The 18,881-nt window shown below is 39.9% G+C and overlaps 1 protein-coding gene across 8 annotated transcripts in view; it reads left to right on the top strand.

The window, feature by feature from the left end:
- Positions 1-18,881, top strand: part of NEBL (nebulette) — a 380,402-nt gene that overhangs the window by 322,176 nt on the left and 39,345 nt on the right. For 6 of the 8 annotated variants that reach the window (NM_001191413.2, XM_059892603.1, XM_025000589.2 and 3 more), the window contains 7 exons: positions 1,572-1,682; positions 1,850-1,960; positions 7,749-7,853; positions 9,755-9,847; positions 12,885-12,977; positions 16,071-16,163; positions 17,877-17,969. The exons of the other annotated variants lie outside the window; for them this stretch is intronic. In NM_001191413.2, the coding sequence (NP_001178342.1) occupies positions 1,572-1,682; positions 1,850-1,960; positions 7,749-7,853; positions 9,755-9,847; positions 12,885-12,977; positions 16,071-16,163; positions 17,877-17,969 (699 nt within the window). The remainder of the gene's footprint in view (positions 1-1,571; positions 1,683-1,849; positions 1,961-7,748; positions 7,854-9,754; positions 9,848-12,884; positions 12,978-16,070; positions 16,164-17,876; positions 17,970-18,881) is intronic. 8 annotated transcript variants of the gene reach the window in all.

The following is an 18,881-nucleotide window of genomic DNA, read 5'->3' as shown; positions in this document are numbered from 1 at the left end:
CAAAACAAAATTTATTTTATAGCATGGAATCACAAATCTTGGGTATGTCAGCATAATAGGAAGTAATTGTTTTTGAAGAAATTTAATAGGATATAGTCAGTAGTTTCCTTTTAATATAATTTTCATTGAAGAATAACATTCATACATATACATGTTCAATTATAGGAATAAGAATAATCAGTAGCTTTAAAATGTGACAAGAGTGTCTTAAGACAGTTGTGTCTATGTAATCATGACATTTTATAGGTAACAGATAATCCAGCTCAAAAAAGCAGATAATTTTTATTGTTCTTGTGACCCAGCAGTAGAGGAATTCTTGGGCATGGCTTAATCTAGGACTGACTTACACAGTGTGATTTCTGTTTTAGCTTCTGACTTTCTCTTCTGGGGCAGGCTTTCTTCTCCCATTTGCAAGGAGGCGCATGGCAGCTCCCAGGGCTGCAAACTTCTTCATTCATGTCCAGAAGGAAAGAAAAGTCTCCTGATACACTGTGTGGAAAGAGAAACGTTCCTTTCCTTAAATGTACTAATCATGAAGGGCCAGGGGTGGGGTGTAACGATTTTCTTCAGCCGAGTAGGGTCCTTGCACTGGGGCCAGTCTCAGCCAAGGTGGAGAGCTTAGAACAGGAAGCAGCGAGTTGCCCAGTGACAAATCAAGGAGCGAATGAAGGAAAAACAGGAGTAAGGTTCCAGGAGGCAACCAGCAATTACTCACTACAGAATGAGATACGACAATTTTTTAAAATCAATAAATATTTAATTAAGTGTTTTCAAAGTATAACATTTTGTCAACTAGTCAATAGCAATGTAACACATGTATTATAAAGTTACATATATATTATCTTCCATAACAGATAAAATTATACTTTAATATAGTCTATTTACTATGGATTGGGGCTTTTGCCAGTAAAGATGAGAATATACCAATGGCCGATAAGCACATGAAAGGATGCTCAGCATCATTACCATCAGTGAAATGCAAAAGAAAGCCACAGTGATGTATTACTTCACAGTCACTAAAAGGCTAGGATAAAAAAACATAGATTTTAACAAGTGTTAGTGAAGTTGTAGAGAAATCAGAACCCTTCTTGTGTATTGCTGCTAGGATTGTAAGACTGAATAGCCACTTTGGAAAACAGTTTAGCAGTTCCTCAAAAGGCTAAACAGTTACCATATGACCCAGCAATTTCATTTCTAGGTTATATACTCAAGAGAAATGAAAACTTATGTAATGTGACATTTTTACACTCACATTTTATTGATATTCATCAAGTTATATATTAACCAATATTTTATCACTTTATTGAAATATAAAATATTTTCCTTCACCTCCCTGTGTTTTCTTTCTTAAGTCACGTTAGTAGAAAAAAAGCTGCCTGAGTCCTTGTGGTCATTCCAAGTTGTGTTCTGCCACAAATTAAGTCTTTGTCATTTCCTAGAAAAAAAGAAGTGAATTTACATCCAGTTTATTTCTAAAAGCCATGATCTTGACATCAAAAATGACATCAAGTTTTCCAACGCAGATTTTCAAATTATTGTAAGGCCCTAATTTCAGGTTTTATTTTCTGCAGAAAGATTATAAAAGAGATCTGGAGACTGAAATTAGAGGGAAAGGCATGCAGGTGAGCACAGACACTCTCGATATCCAGAGAGCCAAGAAAGCATCTGAAATGGCCAGCCAGGTAAGAAACTAACAGGACATGAAGTTTAAAACAAACACATCAAATTGTATACAGAAGAAATATAAATGGTGTTTCCACATGTGTGACATTGAGATTCAAACATGTAAATATCTGCATTGCTATGGAAAGCTATGCAAAACTCTGAAGACTGTTTTCTGTTCTTTTAGAAAGAATATAAGAAAGACTTAGAAAATGAAATTAAAGGGAAAGGAATGCAGGTGAGCATGGATATCCCGGATATGCTTCGAGCCAAGAGGGCATCTGAAATCTATAGCCAGGTTTGTAGAGAATAAAGATGCTCAGGATAATATATTCTAATATCCCAGCACCTTCTGCTCTGTGTGTCTTTATGATTTGTGCCTTTTTGAGGGGTTTCTATTCAAAGTCAATGCACTCTATTATAAAGTAACCACTAACCAAACTTGATTTTGTCAATAATGAAAGGGACAACTGCTGTAGATTCATCTCAACAAAACTTATTGAGCATCAGAGCATCCCTATTAGATCCCTCTGTTTTGAGTCCAAGGACATTTTGACCTTTTTATTTCCATTTTTTTATTCCATTGTGAACTTGGCTCTAATGCTTATCCTGCAAAAAATACAAAGAATTTTCTTTTATCTACTTCATCATGCATATTTTAATTTAAATAAACAACTTAAACTAAGAATAAGTTAAACTGTACAAAGTATAAGGTGAAATTGAAGATTAAGATTAACTAAAATTTAATGTAAGATCTAAGTTTTGTTGATAAAATTTAATTTGACAAGTATATCTGTGACAAATCTGCCAGAAAACTGGATATAAGAGAAATAATGACTACACAGGAAAGTATATAATGGAAGAAAAAAGTTATTGATAAAATCTGATTTGGGCAAAGTTATTCGTTAGTGAATAATTTATTTGCTATAATATTTGTTATAAAAAGAACGAATCCCAATGGAAAAGTAGTATGCTGCTGCTGCTATATCACTTCAGTTGTGTCTGACTCTGTGTGACCCCAAAGATGGCAGCCCACCAGGCTCTCCCGTCCCTGGGATTCTCCAAGCAAGAATACTGGAGTGGGTTGCCATTTCCTTCTCCAATGCATGAAAGTGAAAAGTGAAAGTGAAGTCACTCAGTCGTGTCCGACTCTGTGTGACCCCATAGACGGCAGCCCACCAGGCTCCCCCGTCCCTGGGATTCTCCAGGCAAGAATACTGGAGTGGGTTGCCATTTCCTTCTCCAATGCATGAAAGTGAAAAGTGAAAGTGAAGTCACTCAGTCGTGTCCAACTCTGTGTGACCCCATAGACGGCAGCCCACCAGGCTCCCCCGTCCCTGGGATTCTCCAGGCAAGAATTCTGGAGTGGGTTGCCAGTTCCTCCTCCAATGCATGAAAGTGAAAAGTGAAAGTGAAGTCGCTCAGTCGTGTCTGACCCTCAGTGACCCCATGGACTGCAGCCTTCCAGGCTCCTCCGTCCATGGGATTTTCCAGGCAAGAGTACTGGAGTGGGGTGCCATTGACTTCTCCGGGAAAAGTAGTATAGGGGAATGAAAAAAAAAAATAAGATAATGAAGAAATTGGATTTGGCTAATGGGATTTATGTTGAAATAATTTTTAACAAAATTTGACCAAATTTGTCAAAATTCTGACTAACAAGCAAGGAATTGAAACATCCACTGGTTCAAAATTAGAGTGTCACAGAACTCAGGTTCAGGGGCTAGTCACGCAAGGATTCAATATTGAGAGACAAGTGTGAGTAAAAGGAAAGATAGCTTTGCTGAGGATGCCAGCAATCCTAGGGAGAAGGTGTACTCATGTCCCAAAGAACCAACTATCCCCTGCTATCAGGGGCAAGAGTTTTTATAGGGGAAGTTTAGGGGTGTATAGGCAAAGGGAGTTGGTGATGGACAGGGAAGCCTGGTGTGCTGCAGTCCATGGGGTTGCAAAGAGTCGAACACAACTGAGCAACTGAACTGAGGCAAAGGGAGGGGGCTGTGAGCGGAAAAGAGTCAGACAGTCATCTTGAAATTGATCATGTGGTGGTCTAATCAGTGTCATCTTGATTGTTTTAAGTGCAATTAATCTTCAGTTCCAAGATTGGTTTGTTCCCATTTCCTTGAGTCCAGTTCTCAAAATTGTGGCAGCTTATGTCATGGCGATAGTCTGTTTCATCATGTAGTTAGCTTCTTCCACCTGGTGGAGGTTTCAGCATTCACAAAACAGCTCAAAGGATATGGCTGAAAATATTCTCTGTAGCTCTTCAGGAAGAACTAAAGGTCCTTGACTTTGTTTAATGATTAAATTTTATTTGGCCTTGTTTCCTTGCTTTCCTTTGTTTCCATATTTCTAAATTCTCTGATGAAATTTATTCTCTGACTAAAGTTTCTATAGACAAGAGATAGGTGGAGGTAATGGGGGAGTGGAGTCTCTCCTGGGAAGTCCCCATGGGGTCCTGCTCCATTTAAAGGGTATCATGATGCCAGAATTAAGTATTTATCCAAGGAACTGCCTGCTTCTCAGCCTTCTTCAGTGACAGAGCAGATGGGATGGTCCTGAAGTGTGTTCATCTGTCCTCAGTGTCTCATGATGGCACTGAACTTGGAGAAGTTGACACTAGTTGTATCAGCTAAACTAAAAATCTAACTTCTTAAAACGGGCATATTGCCATTTGATTCAGTGGAGAAAACTTGGCAAACTCATTCATACATTCAGTAGATACTTCTTGAACACCCATTTACATGCAAAATTAGACTTGGATTTTTGGCTTTGGGGAACTACTAGGTAATCTAATTATCAAATAATCATGCAAATATAGTATGACAAATTATGATATGTCCTCAGTTCAGTTCAGTTCAGTTCAGTCAGTCAGTCGTGTCTGACTCTTTGCGACCCCATGAATCGCAGCACGCCAGGCCTCCCTGTCCATCACCAACTCCCAGGGTTCACTCAGACTCACGTCCATCGAGTCAGTGATGCCATCCAGCCATCTCATCCTCTGTCGTCCCTTCTCCTCCTGCCCCCAGTCCCTCCCAGCATCAGAGTCTTTATCAATGAGTCAACTCTTTGCATGATGTGGCCAAAGTACTGGAGTTTCAGCTTCAGCATCATTCCCTCCAAAGAAATCCCAGGGCTGATCTTCAGAATGGACTGGTTGGATCTCCTTGCAGTCCAAGGGACTCTCAAGAGTCTTCCCCAACACCACAGTTCAAAAGCATAAATTCTTTGGCTCTCAGCCTTCTTCACAGTCCAACACTCACATCCATACATGACCACAGGAAAAACCATAGCTTTGACTAGATGGACCTTTGTTGGCAAAGTAATGTCTCTGCTTTTGAATATGCTATCTAGGTTGGTCATACCAGAAAGTATAGATAACAAAAGTAAACCCTTCCCATAGGAAGTGGTGCCTGAGTTGTTAGAATTCCTGCTTTAATTTAACAGTGTTGATTTTGTGAGTGTGATATGAGGGTACATCTGATTTTAAAGAACTTTAGTTATTTGAGATACAAGGGAATGTTTAAAAGGCTTTAACGATGCTGTGGTGCGTTTCAATGTGAACAATATTCTCCTTCCTTAACAAGCAGCAGTATGCCATGCAGTTACCTTCACTGACTTTGGAACCAGAGTGGCTGGGTTTAAATCCTGGTTCTGACACTTAGCTAGTGCCTCAGTTTCCCCAAGAGTGGATAATAATACCTGCTTGTGGGGTTATCTTTCTCCGATCTTCTAGGAGGTATCTATCATTCAGGAGGTAGCCATTCTGGACTCCAGAATGTCTTGCCTTCCCTGTCATGCTGTCCAAAGGCTGGGGCTGGAAGCTCCTGTGACTCAGTAGGGCCTTCACTAGCACTGCTTCCTTTTTACTGCACTGCTGGAGTTGCTTTCCTGTTTCTCCACTGCTGGAAAGCCTTCCTTGCCCTGCCCTCAGGTCTTGGGCAGTGCCAAGCCTCCCAGGAGCTCCAGGATTGTATTTCACAAAGGAAAATGCTGGAGGCTTAGGTGTGTGGTCAAGAGCTACAAAGGGTGCAGCCTTGCAGACCAGAGCCTGTCCCTCCAGTTTGGCCTCTGGCCACTCTGTTCCCCATCCCAACCCTAGGATCCCGCAACACTGCCTGCCCTTGGCCCACCACGACTTCCTTGCGCCCTTCCCTCTCCTTGTTATTGACAACCTTCCCCAAGTTTTGGAACCCAAAACCCCTGAGCTCCTGCACCCCGCCACCCCTTGCCTCTGGTGCGAGCTGAAGCTGAAATACCAGACCACCTGACCTGCCTCCAGAGAAATCTATATGCAGGTCAAGAAGCAACAGTTAGAACTGGACATGGAACAACAGACTGGTTCCAAATCAGGAAAGGAGTATGTCAAGGCTGTATATTGTCACCCTGCTTATTTAACTTATATGCAGAGTACATCATGAGAAATGTCGGGCTGGATGAAGCACAAGCTGGAATCAAGATTGCCAGGAGAAATATCAATAACCTCAAATACGCAGATGACACCACCCTTATGGCAGAAAGTGAAGAAGAACTAAAGAGCCTCTTGATGAAAATGAAAGAGGGGAGTGAAAAAGTTGCCTTAAAACTCAACATTCAGAAAACTAAGATCATGACATCCAGTCCCATCACTTCATGGCAAATAGATGGGGAAACAGTGGAAACAGTGACAGACTTTATTTTTGGGGCTCCAAAATCACTGCAGATGGTGACTGCAGCCATGAAATTAAAAGATGCTTACTCCTTGGAAGGAAAGTTATGACCAACCTAGATAGCATATTCAAAAGCAGAGACATTACTTTGCCAACAAAGATCTGTCTAGTCAAGGCTATTGTTTTTCCAGTGGTCATGTATGGATGTGAGAGTTGAACTATAAAGAAAACTGAGTGCCGAAGAATTGATGCTTTTGAACTGTTGTGTTGGAAAACACTCTTGAGAGTCCCTTGGACTGCAAGGAGATCAAGCCAGTCCACCCTAAAGGAAATCAGTCCTGAATATTCATTGGAAGGACTGATGCTGAAGCTGAAACTCCAGTACTTTGGCCACCTGATGCAAAGAGTTCACTCATTTGAAAAGACCCTGATGCTGGGAAAGATTGAAGGCAGGAGGAGAAGGGGACAACAGAGAATGAGATGATTGGATGGCACCACCAACTCAATAGACATGAGTTTGAGTAAACTATGGGAGTTGGTGATGGACAGGGAGGCCTGGCGTTCTACAGCCCATGGGGTTGCAAAGAGTCGGACACAACTGAGCGACTGAACTGAACTGAACTGAACTGAACTACTATGTAAATACTGGCACTAGTAGAAGGTATTGCCTAGGATATATCTGAGCTCGTAATAGTACATTTAGTAGCAAAAGGAAAATTGAGATTTTTATCTCTAGCACAAAATACTAGTACCTTTTCCTTAGTCAGATGTATCTTTATCTGAAGTAGGAAGCAAAGTATAAATCTAGAAGCATGAAGACAAGTAAGCAAAGAGAGTCAGGTTACTGGTAGGAGTTATAAGGGCTATTTTAAACAGGAACTGGAACTGCTCATAAGAGAGTAGGTTCTAGGCTTAGGATTCATAGAGGTCAGGCCATCCCAGGGTGTTTGAATAGTCTTGAGTGGGGACCATTGCCTGAGAGAAGGTGAATGTTTTCCTAGACTGTTTGCTTACCCCTTTTGCATATGCTGTTTATTTTTACTGTTGCATAAATACGTCATAGAGCTGGACAAGACTGAGCGACTGAGCACACGCACACAAACACATCAACAACTGATTTGAATCCCAAGGTACAATGTAGAGCAAGTGGGCTTCCCTTGTGGCTCAACTGGTAAAGAATCCACCTGCAATGCGGGAGACCTGGGTTCGATCCCTGGGTTGGGAGGATCCCCTGGAGAAGGGAAAGGCGACCCACTCCAGTGTTCTGGCCTGGAGAATTCCATGGACTGTATAGTCCATGGGGTTGCAAAGAGTCGGACACAACTGAGTGACTTTCAGGTATAACAGGGTTGGAAAAAGTAGTACCATTTTCTCTTTGTCTCTGTCTCTCTTGAATATGGCACACAGAGCTTCAGATTCACATTCACTTTATATTTTTAGAAAAAGTATAAAGATGAGGCAGAGAAGATGCTTTCTAGCTATTCTACTGTGGCAGATACTCCTGAAATTCAGAGAATTAAGACAACTCAACAAAACATTAGTGCGGTGAGTAGCCATTGCCTCTTTCCAGTTGTCATCTTGAAATGATGTTTTGAAAGGGGGCCTTTGTTCCTCAGTCTGATTTTTTTTGCTGCCTTGCTTGAATTTTCTGTCAAATGCATATCTTTCCTTCTTTAAAATCATAAGAACACCAAATGTTCTTACAGCTTATAATTTATCATGATTATTTTAGAATTACAGAATCAAATTTCCTTTTTAGGTACAAGCAACAGGTACTTTTAACCGAATTTTAAAATTTCACTCAGGAAAGAGATCTTAATCTTACACACACATTTTACTTTGAAGATAAAAATAGTCATATGAAGTGATTGCCTTCCTAGTCATTGATTACTTGCATTGATAATACGTCTAGGGATTTACTAGTTTGTAACCAATTCCTAAGGGCTTCCCTGGTGGCTCAGTGGTAAAGAACCAGCCTGCCGTTTCGGGAGATGTGAGTTCAATCCATGGGTCAGGAAAATCCCGTGAAGAAGGAAATGGCAACCCACTACAGTGTTTTTGCCTAGAAAATCCCATGGACAGAGGAAATTGGTAGGCTACAGTCTATGGGGTCACAAAAGAGTTAGAAACCACTTAGTGATTAACCAACAACAATCAATTCCTAAATGTTCATATTTTTGTTTTGAGGAATAGGAATTTTATTAGCATCATTGATTAAGATAGTGGGCTTATATGTAATGGGTATATGAACTTGAATTCTAAAATAAAAATTGATGGGACAGCCAATATTTTAATGTAGAATTAACTTAGTGGTTAAGCAAATTTTATTAAAAATATAAATTCTATTATTTCTGAAAATTTCTGGAATGTTTTCTACTTTCTAATAAGTTGGAAACCTCTTAACTCTGCAGGTATGCTGTTCAGGTACCTCTAGGGTCTTCACAGGCAGGCTGTGCCAAGAGATGTAGAAATCTTGCTGGAAGAGAGGACAAGGGAGAAGAGTCGTATGGCCCTTACCGCCTGTGATTCCAGATTTCTAGCTTTTGCGGGGGAACATCTCATAGGTCCTGCTCTCCTGACCTCCACTGGGACCTACTGGTTAACAAATATCAGGAGAGTGAACCCAAAGGCGGTGCTCTGTGACAACCTAGAGGGATAGTGTAGGGAGGAAAGCAGGAGGGGGTTCAAGAGGGAGGGGTCACATGTGTACCTATGGCCAGCTCATGTTGATGTGTGGCAGAAACCATCACAGTACTGTAAAGTGATTATCCTCCAATTTAAAAATTAATTAAAGAAGAGAGGGAGTAGCTCTGGCCTCGAATGACTTCCTTATAATTAGTCTGTTTTTCTGTAGGACACTTTGTTTTTTCTTTTGCTTTGTGGTCGAAAGGGGTAGGCGTTGGTAGGGATGGAGAGATGTGGGAAGGTTTAAGGAATAAGTGGAAGATAAGGAAAACAGGCCGACTTAGTGTTGATGCTGATGGTAAAGCTAATATTTTCTTTGAAGAGAATAAGACTGTCTTTGCTCTCACTTGAAGAAGAGCAGTTGCTTGAAACTTCATGCTATTTTTGAATTAAATGGTAACTGCTTAGTGAGCTTTTGTAATATGTCCTTTAATTTTTCTCAGCTCCACATGTGACATATATTTGTATTTGAAGAAGAAAACTTATATTCTTAGAGCAAGTAATCTGCAGCCATGTAAGGTACCAGGCATACCCTAGAACAGGTAGTAGAGGTTTACTTGTAAGACTGTGGAATACAAAACCAAAGTTCTACATTTATTCCCATGATGGATTATTTAACTGATTAATGTAACATTGGTTCTCATAAATAGAAGCTGTATTCACGTTACTTTAAAACCTGAGAAATTTTCCTTTACAAGAATCGAATCTAGGACTTCAATTCTAATAAGCTTAGTTATTCTTTTCCTTCTCTTATAATAAAGGTATTTTATAAGAAAGAAGTAGGAGCTGGCACAGCAGTAAAAGATACTCCTGAGATTGAACGAGTGAAGAAAAATCAGCAGAACATTAGTTCAGTAAGTTCTCTATGGCATTAATTATCCTTTGCAAAAGCAAACACAAGCTAGATAAATGTTTTTAGTTCTTTACAAAACTAGCTGCCTTTTTCTTTTTTTTCTTCACTTTGTTGAAACACTGTTTCATCAAATATCAAAGACCTAACTTTCAGAAGGAAACTGTAGCCTTGTTCCCCTTGAACCTAAAGCAGTATTTCATCTTGATATATATATATCATAATGCAGAAGAGATAGATCACTTTAATAGTACAGTAATGAAATCTAGGATTAGTTTTCATCCTTTTGAACAGAATTTTAGCTGTATTACAATTTTCAGAGGAAGGATACTTTTCAATACCTCCCCTCAACTTGGACGAAAGAAATTTTATCCTGATAGAATGATTAAAGGCACTACAACATTTATTTGGTGGCTCAAGAGAAGGTTTCAAAGGCCCCATTTACCTTCTACTTCTTTGAGCTTCCAGCAAAGAAAAGCACACACCTTCATTATAATTTGTAAAATAAATTACTGCCCCCCTCCCCAGTGCCCTTTGAACTTGGGGGAAGGGTAGAGGAGGTGTTTAATGTTATGGATTAAAAACTTCACTCAGCACTTGACATTTAGAATGGATCATTGCTACCCTTACCAATAGGTGTATTTGGTAATAGTTGTTATACAGTCATCCCTCCGTGTCCACAGGGAGTGGTTGCAGGAGCCCCGCCCCCCGCCCCCACCACACACACACACACACACACACAGAGTCATTCGCACATACTCACACCAACATCTGCAGATGCCCACGTCCCTCACTGTTGGGCCTCCACATCCTTAGGTTCCACATCGAGGATGTGAGGAGCTTGCTGTTTAGTTTCTCGTTGAGGGTTCTTTCCTTACATCTCCTTCCCGGACGTTTCTCTTCACCTTCACCCTTGGAGGCAGAGTTTCTTTAAGTCATCCAAGTCGAACTGCCTGGATTAAACGCCTTTGTCAGGAGCTCCGGTGGTTACCTGGCATCCTAGAGTATGTGTGCACTGGCATTTGTGGACACAGAGTAGGAGAGGTAAGGGAGCGCTGTAGTCAACAAACTTACAGAAAATGAACTTGCAGAAAACCTGCAGAATGCGAGTGCACTCAGAGCCCTGTACAGTGAAGGAATCTGATTTCCTGAAGAAAGCATAGGGAAGGGGACCTGGCAGCGAGAGTGCCGATCCGCCATGGCAGGAGTCTGTATCAGGCAACACTTGAGCCTGGCAGAGAAATTAGTTCAGCTGAGAAATGTACAGTGGTCGTTTCCTTCCCTTCCAAATGATAACATCTGAAATGTACCCATCCGTGTACTGGGGTATAATGTTATAAATGCTCTGTACTGCACAATTCTATTGCCTACAGCGAAATGACTGTGCCATTTTGATTAGTTTGGAGTCGTATGAAAAACAAAAATGTTCATCTTTAATCGTGTTTAGCGTCTCACCCTAGGAAAATCACACAGTCTCTCATTTCTTCTCCCGGCATCCCCCTGCCTCTTCTAGCAAACAATAAACGCATAATTCTGTATCTCTATGAGCCTGGGCCATAAACTCCTGCTTAGTATTCAAATGGAAAGTTGCCCTTTCAAGATTAGCAAGATCTGTCAAACCAAGGTAGGATTCTCTAACATTTAAAGATCTTGACATTTTCCACCTCCAGAGTACGAGCCTTTTGAGTATTACTTTTCTCTCTTAAGAACTATTTTGGAGTCCTACTCTGAGACAGTCTGTCTCAGTGTACTCTTAATTTAACTGTTTGGATCTGGCCTAATATTGGCGGTGTTATTCATATCACATATGAAATGTACAGATGCTAAAACATAGATAATAGTGAAGATATTTAGGTATTGAGGACTTCCCTGGTGGCTCAGATGGTAAAAGCGTCTGCCTAGAGTGCGGGAGACCCGGGTTCGATCCCTGGGTCGGGAAGATCCCCTGGAGAAGGAAATGGCAACCCACTCCAGTACTATTGCTTGGAAAACCCCATGGACACCGGATCCTGGTGGGCTACACTCCATGGGGTCGCAGAGTCGGACAGGACTGAGCGAATTCACTTTCACTTTCTTCATGACTCAGCATGAATTTCAGCCTTAATCATTTTAAACATTACCAAGTGATTTCTAAAACGTCTTTTGCGTAGATCTAAGTCTTTGCTAAATTTCAACATATGGCACTTAAGTCTAGCTGATATGTCCATATTTATATGTATATACGTGTCCTTTATCTCAGTTACAATCTTCTGTGCATTTTAGACATATTAAAATACCATGTGATATGATAGCATCACTAATCATTTTATAAAGTTTAAAGGGCTTGTCCTGGGCATAACTGTGTGCCAGTGTTGTCATTTATCTGGTTGATCTTCCTCTAAGTAGACTAGACTGAGGAGCTTTTGACTGTTGTGAATGCCAGGATATAGGCAGGCTTCACATAACATGACTGTGTGGTAGAAGACACTTCCTGACTTTCTGCTACTGGCCCTTCTATAGTGATCAGCACTCAATGGCATCTGCTTGTACATATTTCCTCCCACTTTCCTCTTTCTCTTCTTTTATTTTTTTTTTTCTTATTCTAGATTATTTGTGTACTCTCAGTCAGATAAGCAGTGTTTTCAAGACTTAGTAGCTAACTCAGTTTGACTCTTGCCTTTAAAGACATGCTAAGTACACAAATAATAAATAGAAATTGCTTTTATTATAGAAAAATAATGAATTATTAAGATAATTTCCAAAATTTTTGGTGCATCTGCCTGATGATAAAATTTATTTTTATAAGCAGTATATGCTTATTTTAGTTAAAAAAAACTCTGCAGTGATGGATAGGTGAATAGATATGGGTTTGTTTGTACTTTAAGATAAAGGAATCCTGAAAGCACCAGATGAAATAAAAATGTGTGTTGTCATTGAAGGAAAATTAATATTGGAATTAAAAAATAGGCTATGTAATAGTTAAAAATGAAGAATTCTTAACTATTTTTTAAAACTTATGTTGAATAAGATTCACTTTTTTTTTTTTTAAATAAATCATGCAGGTAAAATACAAAGAAGAGGTGAAACATGCAACAGCCATTTCAGATCCACCAGAACTCAAGAGAGTTAAAGAAAACCAGAAGAACATCAGCAATGTATGATCATGTTTCTTTAAGTATTGTTTTCTGTGGGCATGGCACTTGCACAGTAGAATGAATTAGAATGAATACCATTGTAGGAAGGCCAGTTCCTGAAAGATGGAGATAAGAGTTCACACATCTTTGTGTTGGGCTAGCATTACATCAAGCATGCGCGTTTGCTTATTAAAGAACATTGTGTTGAATGCCTACTCTGTTCTTGTTCTTGGGACATTCAAAGATGAGTGAGATACACCTTAAGGTTAGAGGCTGTGTGTATTCTCAAGGTCTCTAGGAGAAACAGTTGTGGGGATAAATAAAGATTGTGCATTAAGTGCTCTAAAATAATTAATATCTGTTGAGTGCTTCCTACCTTTGGGGGTTCTTTACATGCAATATCTCATTTAATGTGAAATAATAACTCTATATTCAAAGTGCTGGGGAAATGCAGAGAAGAAAGGCTATGTTAGTGAGAGAGAGGAAAACCTTTGGAAAGAGTAACATTTGAGCTAGCTTTTAAAGAATTAATAAAAGTTTGGGATGGATTTCATGAGGAAGGGCCCTCCTGGCAGTGCAAACTGAATGTGTTCATGATCTGAGATCTGTTCAAAGAGGGGAAAGTTTAGTGTGATGAGTCCTTGGGGTAGAGGATGGCAGGAGAGAGATGGTGAAGAGAGAAAGCATAATTCAGGCCATGAGGAGGCTGCCGGCAGTGCCACTGTGCCTGGTTCAGATGGCCTGCCTATGCTCAGACCTTGACTTATGAGTTAAATTGCGTAAATATGTTCTTTTTTAAAAAAATGTTAATGTTATAGGAGTAAAGTTGACTTACTTCTGCTGTACAACAAAGTATATCAGTTATACATATACCCACTCTTTTTCAGATTCTTTCCCCATATGGGTCCTTACAGAGAATTGAGTAGAGTTCCCTGTGCTATGCAATAGGTGCTTATTAGTTATCTATTTTATATATAGTAGTATGTATATGCCACTCACAATCTCTCAATTTATCTTTCCCCCCACCTTTGGTGACTATAAGTTTGTCTTCTACATCCGTGATTCTATTTCTCTTTTGTAAATAGGTTTATTTGTGCCATTTTTTATATTCCACTTATAAGTGATATCATATGATATTTGTCTTTCTCCAACTGGCTTCACTCAGTGTGACCTAGAGACTGTCATAATAGGTCCCTTTTTGTGAAAGAAGAGTTGCACAGGAAGCTCAGCTCAGTGATGAGCTAGAAGTGTGGGATGAGGATTGGGAGGGAGGCTTCAGAGGGAGGGGATATATGTTACATGTAGATGATGCATACTGTTGCACAGCAGAAACCAACACAACCTTGTAAAGCAATTATCCTCCAAAAATTAAATAAGAGTTTACTAGTTTCCAATTTATCATAGACGCATAACACTCCCTTAAATAACTATTTGAAAATAAGGAGTTAATTTAATTAAAAAATACTAGAAATCACAGCTCAGTAAAAAATACTAGAAATCACAGCTCAGTAAAAAATACTAGAAATCACAGCTCAGGTGATACCTTGCATGTCTTATGGTAAGTGGTGTATACATGATTGAAATTTGAATAACTCTGGAGTGGAGAACAATGTGGGCTCTGGACTGTTGGTTTGATCCTAGATCCAGACCTTACTTGCTGAATATCCTTCCTAAGCCACCAACCTTTCCAAGCCTCATTCTCCTCATCTTTAAAACAGGGACTAGAATATTAAGTGAGATATTGCCTGTAAAGCACTCAGCATGTTTGTGAGTGGGTGAATGCAATACATGAAGCGTCTCCATATCAAATTTATGCCCCCAAACTGACATCCACTAGAAATCGGCTGCAACAATTTCTCTACATCAGTGATGCTGTTCCGCAAATGTTTCTCCTCTGAACTCTACCCAGAGTCATCTTTCTTTGTATCCTGCCATCAACAAAGATTACTTTGGACCTTTCCTCACTTTAGGCAATTATCCGACACAGAATCTGCCTAAACTCTCAAACTGCGTGCCATGGTACAGAGAAAGAAGTCGCACAGCAAGAGCCTGACCCTTTGTCATTTATTTTCCATTCTTATCAGATATCTGTTCACTTGTACATGCACTTCTGAGGGTGTACATCTCAAGTCCATTTTATCTGCAGGCCTTGTGATGTCTTGCAAAAAAAAAAAGAAAAAATTCCTTCACACTAAGTTTAAGCTCCAAAAACTCATTAAGACTGTCCCTGTGGAGTTCTTCATAATGGAATTGTAACCTCTAGTTTTCCTTTTACCTGTCAGAAATTCATTTGGTGGACATGCTTTCTATCTCCCTGTGTTGGATCCTCATTTATTTCCTGGAATGTGGTGGAATTACTGGGAAAGCTGACCACAAATGTTGGACTCTGATCCCCTACTCCGGCAGTAGGTCAGAAGTATCTCCATGATGGGACTTCCCTGGTGAGCCAGTGGCTAAGGCTCCACTTTCCCACTGCACGGGGCCAGGGTTCCATCTCTGGTCAGAAAACTAAATTCATACTTGATGAAACTAAAGATTCCATTTGCAACAACCAAGACTTGGTGCAGTCAAATGAATAAATAAATGTTTTTTTAAAAAGAAATATCTCCACGATGCTGGTCAGAGCATGGCTTTCCAATGTTGGAACTTGGTGAAGAAGGAGGTTCAGGGTTTCTTTTTATAGTGACAACCGATCACTGAGGTGAAGGCATAGGACTGGCATAACCCTTCTTTCTAGTGATGAATCCAGAATTTTTATTTTTAAATGTAAATATAAAATGGTCATTTGGTAATGTCATTTTAGTACTGTGAAGAAATGAACTCACAGAAGTGGTCATTTATCATTACCGATAGGATCAAACTCAGAGAGGCCACCAAGAAATAATACAGTTTGAAGAAAAACAACCCCAGGTATAATTCAAAACATTTGGGCAAGGAAAAGCTTAGTTCCAGGATCACTGTGATGATGACATCTATTAGCAAAGCATCTTTCGCTGTAAAATCCTAGCAAAGATGTCAGCTAATGAGTGCTGTGTGACATTTCTTTTCACCAGTTGCTGTGTTAGCTCACTCTTCCTTCCGGTAACCTCACACCATCTTGCGTTTGTCTCCCAGCTCAGGTACAAAGAGCCGTGTGACAGAGCAACTCCTGTGAGCATGACGCCCGAGATAGAGAGAGTGAGGAGAAACCAGGAGCAGCTGAGCACGGCAAGTTGTTTCTGTTTTGCTCTTATATTTTACCAAACATTAGCTATTTTTATTCTTTACAATGCTTTCTGAAAAGCATTAGACACTCTACATCTTGGTCACTTCTTTTCTACTATCCCATACTGAGGTGTGTGGACTGTGGCACCCTTGTGAGAGAGAGTCCAGGAAGTTGGGAACTGCTTTGCTACTATTCGGCCATGCTGATTTATTCAAGAAATCTTTTTTTTAAATATTTTTTTATGTGGACCATTTTTCAAAGTCTTTATTGAATTTGTTACAATATTGCTTCTGTTTTATGTTCTGGTTGGTTGGCTGTGAGGCATATGGGATCCTAGCTCCCTGACTAGGGATTGAACCTGTACCCCCTGCATTGGAAGCCTGCATTGGAAGGCAGAGTTCCAACCATTCAACCACCAGGGAAGTCCCTATTGAAGAACTCTTCATTAAGCAATGTGGCAGGCATTATCCTGGTCACTGGTACACAGAGATAGATAAGACCCCTTCCTATCTTCATGGGCCTCATAGTTTAGATGGTAAATCTCTGAAACTACATCCAAATCTAAAGAGCTGGAGAGCAGCATAGTGGGTATGTTGTCAGTCTGAGAAAAGAGAAAGTTGTCTATTGGCATAAGGCAAAGGGAGACCTGAATTGACTGGGGTTCTGAGTCGTAATGTCCTGGCAGGGAACCTTATAAATAAAACAGAAAACATCAATCATTCAGTGATCTGTTGCTAGTAAAGCAAGGGTAGTTAATAATCATGAGGTCCCCCGGCTGTGGACCCTGTGCTAAATGTGTTATGTGATTCGGTGGGGTAGGCCTGATTTATTGCTCTGGTTTGTAGGTGTGGGAAACTGAGTCTTGAGAAGTCAGAGGACATGCAAGAACCCATGGTTTGTGACAGCAGGGCTGGGATTTGAACCCAGGCCTCCCTGAATTCAGAAATCTCTTTCAAATGTGTCCCCTAATGGTTATTTTTCCCATTTTTTGGACCATTTTATGGAATTTTTACCGTTATAAACAATAACCTTCTTCTTCTGAACCAGATAATTTTGAGACACTTTAAAATTTAAGAGTGACTTCTCCCAGATGGAGGAGGAAATAAGGCTGAATACTGCTTTATCCTTATAGTTTCCCTGATAGTGGTATGAGTGAGGGGTCTTAGGCTTCTTTTGAAGATGGAGGCTCCAGGATCAGAATAGGAGTAAATGGCCTTCCCAGGCTGCCATGACTACTTCACTATAGTTCTCTTTTAATGATTTTTTTTTTTTTAGTTTTAATTTTTTTTCTCCCCATTTTCTGTCCACGCACAGCATGCAGGATCTTAGTTCCCTGGCCAGGGAACTAACATGTGGCCACCGGACACCATGGTGTCTTAACTACTGAACCGGCAAGGATATCCCTTATAATGATTTCATTACAGTGTCTTCCCCTTCCATTTCTATTACATTTAGTCGTGGTCTTTGCAATTGGTTTTGGTATTGAACACAGAAATATTTATTAAAAATCATTTTTAAGAAGTACAACCAGCACTTGGTGCTTGCCAAGTCAGAAGAATCCAAAGCCAGATGTAGATTTGAACTGAAAGGCTGACACACACCTACTGTGGGAAAAATTATGTAAAAAATAGGGTTAATTTTGAGGCTTATCCTCTGTTGATATTTGGTTGGAGACCATTCTGCTATTTATTAAAATTCATATTAATCCTCCACAGGTAAAATACAGAGGAGAGATTAAACAGGCGACTGCAATTTCTGATCCACCAGAGCTGAAGAGAGTGAAAGAAAACCAGAAGAACCTCAGCAATGTGTGATCTTAGTCACTTTTTTCTTAAGAAAGCAAACATATTGTCAACATGCCAATGAAGGGATTGTGTTTACAAAGTTTTCATGACCTTGAGTTGATTGCCTCTGCTCTCAATTGACTGTCAATTTACTGGAAAGTTTTCAGGGTGTTAGGCATTGTGGGTCCAGTCAGGCACGCCCTGCTCAGAGTTCCTAGTGACTGCAATGTGATTTTTGTCTGCAGGTTATTGTATATCCCTCTTATCTGCTCTTCGTGCTTGCAATTTCAGTGAGTCTCCAAAGGGATGCCATGGCAGTTATTGGCATCTTGTCTCTACAATAAGCTTTCCCACTCCCTTTACTCCAAATGTATTAATAAATGTATTCTTGTTCTGTAGCCTGTCCAACCCCATTTCCACTCATAGCTATCATCACTTTATTTTTGGATGATGCTGGGAAAAAATTATGAAGTGTGCCTGGCTGAATAGGTCATATGAAACAGGTCCATTTTCAGGGCATTTGTTCAGGGCTGTCAAGTTTTACTCAGACACCAATTCTTGGCCTGTTCTAACTCCTTTCTGTTATGTAATCCATGGATGCAGTTTGCTGAGAGAGTACTTTTTTATTTTCTTTTTAAATTTTTTAAAAAACTTACTTTTATTTTTCAGTTGCATTATGCAGCATGTGGGATCTTAGTTCACCAAACAGGGATCAAACCCACGCCCCCTGCATTGGAAGCGTGGAGTCTTAAGCATTAGACCACCAGGAAAGTCCCTGAGAGAATCCTTTTTCTGAAGTCATTAATAATAAATTGTGTTCTTTGGAAGAGGAAATTTGAAAATCTGTTAGATACAAAGAAATCTTTTATTCTTTAAACCTTTAAAGTCCTTTGGCCAGATTATAAAGGGAAGGCAGTTTATTGTTTGGCATTGTCC

Source organism: Bos taurus, chromosome 13 (genome assembly GCF_002263795.3).
Source record: "Bos taurus isolate L1 Dominette 01449 registration number 42190680 breed Hereford chromosome 13, ARS-UCD2.0, whole genome shotgun sequence".
NCBI lineage: Eukaryota > Metazoa > Chordata > Mammalia > Artiodactyla > Bovidae > Bos > Bos taurus.
The sequence above is the reverse complement of the archived record's forward strand: the minus strand, read 5'-3'. Positions and strand labels throughout refer to the sequence as shown.